The 10884-nt window shown below is 37.0% G+C and overlaps 1 protein-coding gene across 1 annotated transcript in view; it reads left to right on the top strand.

Annotated features, from left to right (window-relative positions):
* Positions 1 to 6058, top strand: part of slc25a10b (solute carrier family 25 member 10b) — an 11571-nt gene extending 5513 nt beyond the window's left edge. The window contains exons 3-12 of the mRNA XM_005743694.1: positions 915 to 1029; positions 1274 to 1322; positions 1408 to 1449; positions 1529 to 1572; positions 1660 to 1730; positions 2943 to 3035; positions 3333 to 3410; positions 3512 to 3568; positions 4366 to 5714; positions 5878 to 6058. Of these exons, the coding sequence (XP_005743751.1) occupies positions 915 to 1029; positions 1274 to 1322; positions 1408 to 1449; positions 1529 to 1572; positions 1660 to 1730; positions 2943 to 3035; positions 3333 to 3410; positions 3512 to 3568; positions 4366 to 4467 (651 nt within the window). The 3' untranslated portion in view covers positions 4468 to 5714; positions 5878 to 6058. The remainder of the gene's footprint in view (positions 1 to 914; positions 1030 to 1273; positions 1323 to 1407; positions 1450 to 1528; positions 1573 to 1659; positions 1731 to 2942; positions 3036 to 3332; positions 3411 to 3511; positions 3569 to 4365; positions 5715 to 5877) is intronic.
* Positions 6059 to 10884: the final 4826 nt, after the last annotated feature.

Raw genomic sequence — 10884 nt, 5'->3', positions numbered from 1 at the left:
TGATCAATAGAAAGTTGACTAGAAGGGGAAAGTGTGGTATCAAAACGTCAACAAGCAGCCTGAATGACCACAACCGTGAGAGGATTGCCAGGAAAAGTAATTTCAGGAACTTGGAAAAGCTTCAGAAGGAGTGGACTGAGTCTGGTGTCAATGCATCAAGGGCCACCACGGACAAACATCTTCAGGAATGGAGCTACAGTTCATCCTGAACCAGAGACAGTGTCAAAAACATCTTACTTGGGATAAAGAAAAAAGAGCTGGACTTTGGTTTAACGGTCCAAAATACTCTTTACAGATGAAAGTGATTTTCATTTTATTTCCTTGTTTTATGTCAAGGTCATACAGTCTGGAGAAAGTGCAGAGGGACAGAATCTAAAGTGTTTGAAGTCCAGTGTGTAGTTTCTGCAGTCTGTGGTGGTTTGGGGTGCCATGTCATCTGCTGGTGTTGCTCTTGGTTTTATCAGCAGAAGGACTTTAGAGGACTTCATGCTTCCTTCTGTTGCCAAACTTCATGGAGATGTCAGTATCATTTTCCCACAGGTCTTAGCACCTCTCTGTACTGTCAAAACTCTTAAATGGTGGTCTGACCATGTGATTACTGATTGACTCGCCTGATATCAGTCCTATGTGAATCCTGAAAATGAAAAAAACAAAACAAACTAAAGGTTTGAACTATTTTACTTGGGACATAATAAATGAAGAATTTATGAAAGTTCACTAATGTAAAGGCTGCTTTTAAAACTGCTTTGCTTTAGGTAGGTAGGTCTGTCTGTCCGTCCGTACGTACTAGTCGATTTACAAAAGAAAACAGAAAAGAAAAAGGGGGGGAAAGAACCAGAATACAAAATTTTCAATAATTAAATAAAGAATTCTTTCTCTTCTTGTCTTTTTCTTTCTTTTCTTTCTCTTGTCAGATGTCATATTCCCTCACCAGATTTGCCATCTATGAAACAGTGAGGGACATGATGGGCAGCACGAACCAGGGCCCCATGCCTTTTTACCAGAAGGTCCTGCTGGGAGCCTTTGGAGGTTGGAACATGTATTAGGAGAAAAGCTTTTATTGTTTGAAATCACTGAGAAACAGAAGAAAACTGCTTTTACAGTTTGGGTCAGTGGTCAGTTACCTAAGGACCCAACTGTTTATAAGTTTAATGGAGTTAAAACACACACACACACACACACACACACACACGCACATAAATATTTTGTTACTTTTTTTCTATAACTCGGGCTTTCACAAACACGCATTCCAACAAGGTTTCTCTGCCAACAGGTTTCACTGGTGGGTTTGTTGGGACCCCTGCAGACATGGTGAATGTCAGGTAACATACAGTTACAGTTCTGTATCCAAATTACTGCAATCACTAGTTATTGAAATCAGAATGTATGAAATGTGCTTGTCCCTAGGATGCAGAATGACATGAAACTACCACCAGAACTGAGGAGAAAGTGAGTGTTGTAATTCATAGTCTAAAAAGTTCAGCTTGAATGTTTTTTTTATTAATTTAATGCTTTTTTTTTTCTCCAGCTACAAACATGCCATTGATGGACTTTTTAGAGTCTTCAGAGAAGGTAAATACCAAATAGGATATACTATAGCTCCATGTTTAGCTCTCACAGGTATCACGTGTGACTTCTGATTTCTATCCTGTCATGCAGAGGGCATCAGGAAACTCTTTTCAGGAGCCTCCATGGCCTCCAGCAGAGGAGCAATGGTTACTGTGGGACAGGCAAGTTACGGTAGTACAAATGTGCTCGCAGGCTACAATTTCCTATCAGGAAACATTGTCTGTATTTTTTTTTAACAATACCAATTTTAAACAATTATCACAATGTCTGAAAATGTTAGAGACCTTAATAGTTCTCGGGTCAATGATGGGCGATTTGCATTTATTTTATTTTTTATTTTAATATTGTTGGGTTATTGATGTGATATTCTTATTTCCTGATAGAGGACATTATTTGTATTTAAAATCATTCAGTCAATTCGTGATCTGAAGAGTGTATTATGTAAAATTCAGTTTAAATGTATTTTCACTGCATTTAATTAATATTCTTTCACAGTCAAGGGACTAAAAAAACTGTTAAGATTGGTGCTTAATTGATCAAAAATTTTAAATGAATTATTCAGACGTGACTTAAATTGTTGGAATAATCAAAATCGGTAACTATGAAAAGTTTGATAGTTGTTTAGATACTTGAAATAATTTTGTCCAGCAATTTGCATGCATTCTAATGTCAGAGTAGCACAACCATAGACATTTCTGAATTATTTTAATTAAAAGTAACAAGGTAAAAAGGACATTTCGTCATACAGTGGACCCCATTTGTTCTTTTCTGGCTGAAAAGGTTTGTAACTCTCACTTAAATAACATTCAAAAAACAATGTAGCGCTGTTCTAACTGCTCATGTCTAATTATTCTAAAAGTGTAATCAGAAAAATGTAAACTGTAAGTCAGAAAATGAGTATAAAGTACATTTTATGTTCGAGACAGATCATTGAAGGTCTGCAGCAGCAAAACATCAAGCAGCATTTCTGTTGTATAGAGTGTAAGAAGAAAGCAAGAATATTTTGACCACATGCTGTGCTTGTTACATTACATTCTCCAAGCATGACTGATCGCTGTGTAACTGTTACAGCCAGCTGTCTTAATATTTTTACTCAACACTCCCACCTGTTGACATCGTCTTTTTTTTCCTGTACTACCACTAGGAGGAGCCAAACTCAAAATGTACATTTTTGACTGTATTTTGGACTTGTTTGTTTGTTTTTTGTAAAACTAAATTCTAGGATGTCACTATCTTTTGGGCAAACGGTGTTTTAAATAATCCAAATTGCAGCCAACTATTTAATTCGAAAGTTGTAGGAAATTCAGAAAGGGCGCATTATTTCTTTTTTACACTAACACTCATTTTCTTCCTCTTATTTTCTTCTTCTGTAGTTGGCATGTTATGACCAAGCCAAGCAGCTGGTGTTAGGAACAGGCATGATGGGAGATAACATATTCACACACTTTCTTTCCAGCTTCATTGCGGTAAGTATCTGGTTTTATTTTAGTCTAATTCAGTTGGTATAAAGTCTTGAGAGCTTTAATAAGTAAGTGGACTTTTTAGGTTTTGTCAGTTTTTAAAACTGAACGAGCCTTTATCTTAAGATGCAAAATGTCTTCATCCAAGAAGTGAAGTGTCTTCACCAAGTTAAAGTTCAGTGGCTTCCTTTTCCAAGCTCTCAAGACTACCACGATCTTGATAACTGATCACACAGACATTTTGCACTCACATTTTTGTTGATTGATCTTCACTCATATGAACTGCATCTACATCATTTGCAGGGAGGCTGTGCTACATTCCTGTGTCAGCCTCTAGACGTACTGAAGACGAGGCTGATGAATTCAAAAGGAGAGTATACAGTGAGTGGATCATTCATTATCACTTTTTAATTTCTCATACTTTCATCCCTCAATCCTGGTATTTGCTGGTATTCAGTTTTAATTAATGTCTCTGTCTTCAGGGGGTGATGCATTGCTTACGAGAAACAGCCAAACTGGGTCCACTGGCATTTTACAAGGTAAAAGACACACAAAACAAAATACATTTAAAACCTAAATGTATCACTTCAGTTATTTTACTCTCTTTTAAAACAAACATTTTAGAGGTGGTTGTATGACCTGAAATAAACTTTATCAACCGCAGAAATGTCTACGTTTTAAATTTTTCAGAAATCCCTCAGTCAGAACATGGCATATTATTTAATCGTATTTTTTGGGGGGGGATACTTCCCATGTACCACTAGAGGGAGCCCATGTACAACCAGTGGTACGCATACCACCGTTTGAGAACCACTGACCTACAGCAGCTGAGGTTAACAATGGCTGCTACCCGAGGATATAGAGACATGACAGACTTTCAGGTTTCTACTTGCTGTACTTCCATGGATTTCATCATTTCAGGGCCTTGTATTGATTATGTTGCTGAGATCTGGTGGATGCGGGGGCAGATAATCTTTGACAGTACTGCTTATTCTTGTTGTTGCTGGAGATAATTGTTGATGACGTTGGCATTGTGCATAAACACAAACTGCAACATTTTTATGTATTAGTTTATTCAACAGGGCAGCAAAGATGAATAAAGATTGCTGCAAATGACTGAGATCACCAAGAAGCTATTTTTCATCTACAGCCTCATCTGTACCTGTGACCTCCATGAAATTAAAATAAGAAAAAAGAAATACCCTTACAAAAATAATAAATAAAATATTAAAAGCATTGTTTAGTTTATTGCCTAATCTCATGTAGGAGCTCTAATTGAATAGATTTGTTAGAGGAAACTTGCAAATAGTAATCTCTTGGTAACTTTTGTTTACAGGGACTTGTTCCTGCAGGAATCCGCTTGATTCCCCACACAGTGCTCACCTTCATCTTCCTTGAGCAGCTCAAGAAACACTTTGGCATTCGTATCATCTCCTGATTGCCCTCTGACCAGCCGCTCTTAAGCCATCCTTACTGCCTATTACTACACCCACAGTCACTCTGCTGTTCATCAAAGGAAAGAAGGGAAGGAAGGAAGACACACACAGTTTGTTATGGCTTGTGTATGCTTTCCCTCTCCTTTAGCTCTACCTCTACATTACAGCTAGTAGTTAAATTGTTTTTTTTATTTGGAGCACCAACTTCCAGCAAGGAGCTAATCCTCTTCTGATTATCCATAAATGCTAATGATATGATATTAGTTAGAAATGATTTAATCAAAAAGGTCTGTAATGGGTTATTAGAATGACAGATAATAAAATTAATGGATATCCATGATCATTTTAGCTACAGATGGGTACGTGATTGTAATAATTGAATTAATAATTGTTGCTTAAATAAGTCCTTTTCTAACCGTTGATTGTTATCATATTATACCAAGACATGTTTAGGATTTATAGAATTGTAAAATCTACTTATGAAGCTTAAAAACAAACCCAGCACGGCCTTGTCCTCAGTGTGACTCTGATAGACAGTAACAGTAAATACCAAAGCCATTACTGAAGCATGACTAAACAAGCTGTTACGTAATTCCATGATAACCATTCCAACCAACGTTAACCATGTGGGCTGTACTCTTGGTACTGATTTATTTGTTATCTTCCTTGTTGATTAATTTATATTTTAGAACTGGAAATCGACTTTTCGCAAGTTAAAGTTACATTATCGTTTACCAGATATTTTGTATTTTACTTGGTTCCTCTGTTAGCATTTCACTCTCAGATCAAGAGAAGATAAGGACCAGTCTTGCTAATGCTGCATTTTCTAAGTGAGAAGGAAATTAGTGGAGAAAGTGTGAACCAGAGGAGGAGGCTGTTAAAATCCTAATGAAGATAGAGGCTGTTTTGTGCAGAAGCCCTCGTGGCAAATTGAGGGCTTTGCACATTATCTAAAGTCTTAACTCTCCTGTATTTGACTAATTGGAATTTCTTTTGCCAGAGTAATCTTTCTTAATTTGTTATTTTACAGGGGGGGGGGGAGTGTTTTGCAGTACTAATTTTGGCCACTAGAGGTATCTCTATTCCATGTTATAAATAAAACTAAAGGCCCTCATGTTAATTTCAGCATTTAGTATAAACATGAGGCACTTACATTGTGTGTTGGCACATTTCTAACATTACATTTATGAATTTCCTTTGGATAGAAATGCATCATAGCTCGTTAGGGGTTTGTTGGGTTTAACTTGAAGTAAAATCAGAATCAGAATACTTTATTAATCCCTGGGGGAAATTATTTTTTGTTACAGTGCTCCATTTTAAACCAACATTAAGACAAGACAGACAATACACTAACTAAGAATAGTACAATATATACATATATACACATACATACTTCACTCATAAATAAATAGTTAAAATGGGTCCAAATCACCACCTTTTCTTATCTGATACAGTCATCAGTGTTACTGTTCTTTGCACTCATTCTTACATAAGAGTTTATATTCCATTCAAAACACAGGGACAACCTCTTGACCAAAAATCGTACTGTACAAACACATTGTGAATTTGGGGCAGATTAAAAAAAAAAAAAAACAACCCAAAAACCCCAAAACAGTTTTACCTTCTAACACAGTCTGTTTTCTTTCATCTGTTCTCCCATATGAATAATATTAAATATAGAATATCATTTTTTTTTCTTTTTCCTGCCTGTTCTTAAGTCATAAATCAATACATTCTCATTCACAGGTGTCAGATAAAGCACTACTGCTAGTGCTGCAGAGATACCCATAAAGTGTCCTTTTGGCATCTGTCCCTTGATGCACTGGCTGAGGCGATATTAGGTGCTGAGACATAATGGGTCCTCTTTTAAAGGGCGACAAAATACGCTTTCTGAGGTTAGAGGGGATGTGAAAGAAGTCACGAGTTTGTCACCCAGGAGACTGCAGTTCGTGCCACATTTCAGAGCTCGGTGTCTTCCACTTCCTTCTTCACATTTCAAAAGAAAATACATTTCTAAGCTTTTGCTTTTTTTCTAAATGCTATCACCCACTGGTTACATCTAACCATCAAAAACTACTTGCTTTGGAATGATCACACTTTTTACAAGATGACCCTTCACATCATTAACACTCTACATTCAAGGATAAAACTTACCATGTACATTCAGATGTGAAAGGAGTAGTTTGTTCATCCTTATGTGACAAGCTGGGAACGACAGCCACCAACTAATGCCATAATCAGTGTGTCAGTACATCAATGCCAACGGACACTTTGTGCGTATTATGTAAAATGACTGCATTTGAAGCCTTGGGAAGGAGAATGAGTTGCTTTAACACAGGAGTGACAAAAAAGAAATAGACCACCCTTTTAAAAAAATCACTGGATTTTTTCTTTATTTCTGTCTGACTGGCTTCTCAGAGCTTCTGTAGTAAAATTTTCAATAACCACTTGATATCTTACAATTCTTTTTAAATCTATAAAGATGCCTGTGAAGAACTGCTGTAGCATTCTTTAATCCTAGTGTTTTCTCTAATTAGATGCATGTCAGAGTTTGTCTCAGGATGCTTCTCTGTTTTATGAGATGACCCTTGAAATCATTATGATTGACCTGCTGCTTAGAAACACATGCTGTATGTTAAAGCATGTTCTAAAAGTAAAGTTCTGGTTAGCAACGTTAATGTCTTATCCCAGTTACTGTTCTGTGACAACTTTGACTTCGGTTCAGAGAATTGATGCATCTGAAGTGCTGTTCCTGCTCTGTTAACAGAACTTGTAAAGTCATGTTGCCTTAAAGTGTCTGTCCTGCAGAGGGCAGCATAGAAACGTGTGAAGCGTCATCCAAGTGTGCATCCAAGTAACCCTGCATCTTCATCCTAGGATGAACTGTGAAAAAATGAAACTGGAGGATCAGTCTGATGAGTTCTGATTTAGATTTTAACAAATGTTTTTTGGAATTAAAGTACTAATTTAAAATTGGTGTTTTGTATTTATTACATTATAGTAAAGCTTTATTTTGGAACAAAATTAAGGTGCTGTTAGTCATGCCGTATTTTTTGTGATGATTATTTTTGACATTTAATAAATTAGCTGCAGACCCACTGGGCTATATTAAATCTATGTCATAAAACAAACAGCGTATTCTTTGTGTTGATGCTTTTTCTTGTGCCATAGGCTCACACTCTGAAATAACAGTGGCTGTGATTGTGAAATAACTTCATCTTCAGGGATTTGGCCTCATTAGAACAAGGACATAGTTTAATGCCTCTCAACACCCCCACCCCGAGGCTTTAGATCACTACTTCCTTTGCACAATTATGTGGTTAAGTTATTATATTCGGACATAATCATTAACGAACGAATTAATCCAGGTGCCCTTTACATTAATAATACCATCCTTCACAGTAGTGATTATGATCTTTAACCTCTGCGTTCTCCCTGCTCACGTACATATTCAAGAGTGTTACTTTTCCACAGCTATGTAAGCCATCTGTGTGTACAGTGGTGACAAAAATCCTTATTTATTTTCAGGAGGCCCATCACTTCATTAGCTCTCAGTCAATAAACACTGTTCCTCACAAATGTATTTGTTCAAAAAAAAGATTCAACATTTTGACTAAAGTACATTTTGTACAGGGCATTCAGTACTTCCAGCATCACCCAGGGATTCGAGGTTTGTTCTGTGTCCAACTGTTGTCATATTATTTATTTTTCTCTTTGGGGGACAGTAGATACTTATGATAAATGAGTCTTTCTAAACAGTCAGTTTATATTTTTTTAGCAATTCACTCATTTGTATTCTGTATTTCTGGCTTTTCATTCGTGTCCAATTTATTATACTGTTGTGTTATGTACCTTCTAGGAACATTTCCCCAATTGGAGGACATAAAGTACAGCATCTATTTTTCTAGCAACAGAGAAACTTGATGGAAGCTACACAGGGCGAGAGGCAGGGTACACCGTGAACAAGTCGTCAACCTGACACGGGACTAACAGAGAAACAGGCTGACATTTACACTCACGTTCACAACTACGGGCATTTTAGAACCACCAATTAACCCAAATCTCAGTAACGGCATGTCTTTGCACTGTGGGAGGAAGAGGAAGCCGGAGTACATAGATGGAGCATATAAAATGAAAATTAAAAAAGGATCTAAAATGGATCCTTGAGGGTCGCCACAGTTAATGGAAGCTGAGGATGATGAGCAGTTTCCTATTTGGACAATAAAGGTTCTATCTTTAAGCTAAGTTGGAAATCGGTGTCGAGCGTAACCATCAACAGTACAAGAGTCAGAATCAACAGTGCACAGATAGATTCATTCAGCTAGGAGGGTTGGTTTTCTGGAATTTAAGTGGAGCTATGTTGTTGATTATAATGGAGCAAGACATGTTAAAGAGAGTCATGAGATACTGCCTGATTGTGTAATGCTAGATTTTTGAAGGCACTACAGAAACTTAAGAGTAAAAGCAGCTGGAATAATGAAACAAGAAAGGGATTGTGGCTGGAATGTGGCACGAAGCGTAGACTCACATGCAATAGCCAGAGATACAGATATCAACAGTTTCAAAGTTAACAGAAATGCCAATAAAACAAGATCTGCTGTGTGGCTCTGCTGATAGATGGGACAGATCTACTAAACATACTGTGAACCACAGTATTAGCAAATATTAAAATCCACTAAAATTAAAAGACTGAGTGAGAAATCATCCAAGATAAATGCTCTGAAAGCTCTTGAATAAAGTAACTATTCCCTTTCATTTCCACAAAAGAAAATAAGCTAAGGATAAAAGACTGATTTAGATTCTGTGACAGTAAACGCATCACTTTTTTAAAAATGAAAATTTGAAGAACAGTTTTGAATTTTGTTTTCATAAGATTTCAATTCACTTTGGACCAGTAAGTAAAATTATTCATATGCAAAAGACTTTGAAAGAGGTGACAAAGCTACAGAGGATTGTCACTAATTTAAGAGCTGCAGAAACTTAGTGAACAGCAGTTTTCAACAAACACATTAAATACATTCCATTCAACCATAGGCAGTATGAAAAAAGATGGACATAGCTTCTGGGACTGAAAAATGAAGCCAATGCAGGACTGCCTTAAACTTGCATTCTTTCTAATGGCCTGGAGAGGTTGACTCCTCTGGTTCAAATAGAGGTCAGTCTACATAGAATCTTTTGCTGTATGACCTCAGTAAATACATTCCTGATATGATTTCATAATTTGAAATTTTATTGAATACGCCGTAGAAGTCATTTTAATTTTGTTGTGTCCAACATTAGAGTAAACAAAAGAGGATAAAATAGGGGATGTTTTTGAGCAGGCCTACCTTGTGACTGAGAAGTTTCCTCCATATCATTACGAAGCACCCGCTGGTTTTCTCCATGAGACGAGACTTCACTAACAAACGAGGGCAACACACATAGCAAAATTTTAACTTTAGCTAATACAAAGTTAAATGCAACTGTCAAAGGAATAAAAATCCAGTGCTGCTTTTATTTACTCGCCTCTGTTTATCACATGCATCACCTGATTTCATTCAGCAGTGATTTGGCTTATGGACCGTTATGATAGTTTTAGAACTCTGAGGATGGATGAGACAACAATTACCCACTTTGCTGACCACTATGTTGCTTTAAAGGCCAGCTGCGGTTCAGTTTGATCTCAGCATGGTCAAGAGCTCAGTGAAAAGTGATTGCGGGTTCTGGGCTGAGTCTAGATGGAGGAACAGCAGGAAATGATATTAACTCAAAGGTCACGGTGAAACTCTGGCGACAGTGAAAGCGATCTAAGAATGAAAGTTTTTCTTCCATGTTACTTGGCACTCGGTAACTCATCTGGTAACACAGTCCACACCACAAATATTCATCCCTCAACCTTTGTGGCTCTACAGGGTTAGCGGTTCAGTAAAAGTAGATTGTAAAATGATGGTTATCTACTGATTGTTATAAATTTAATCATGTTTTCTGACTAGATCACTTGATGATATTGCTTGTCTTCATTCTTAAATTAACCTCTTTGGTTACACTGGGCTTATATTTGCAACCATTACTGATGATATCATGCACTGAGTTTTGTTGCATTTGGTTCAGTCTGAGCACACAGAAGTCTCCTGCACCACTGCATTCGTGTTTCTTCCACCGGCACTGAAATCATCAATAAATGTCAGGTTCCACCAGCAAACCATACACACTCAGTAACAGAAGCACCACCATATTTGACAGATGAGGTGTTGCTTCGGGTCATGAGTTGATCCTTTCTTCTTACTCTTTCTTCTTTCTGTCATTTTGATAGAGATTTAAAATTTTGGTTCAATCCACAGGACTTTGTTCCACAACTCTACTGCTTTCTCTCTGGTTTTTGTTATTTTCAACACCTTGGCCTTCATGTAACCTTTCATTCATCTGCATTGCATTAATGA

This window comes from Pundamilia nyererei, unplaced genomic scaffold (assembly GCF_000239375.1).
Source record: "Pundamilia nyererei isolate P.nyererei 1_Seehausen unplaced genomic scaffold, PunNye1.0 scaffold00134, whole genome shotgun sequence".
Classification (NCBI taxonomy): domain Eukaryota; kingdom Metazoa; phylum Chordata; class Actinopteri; order Cichliformes; family Cichlidae; genus Pundamilia; species Pundamilia nyererei.
The sequence above is the reverse complement of the archived record's forward strand: the minus strand, read 5'-3'. Positions and strand labels throughout refer to the sequence as shown.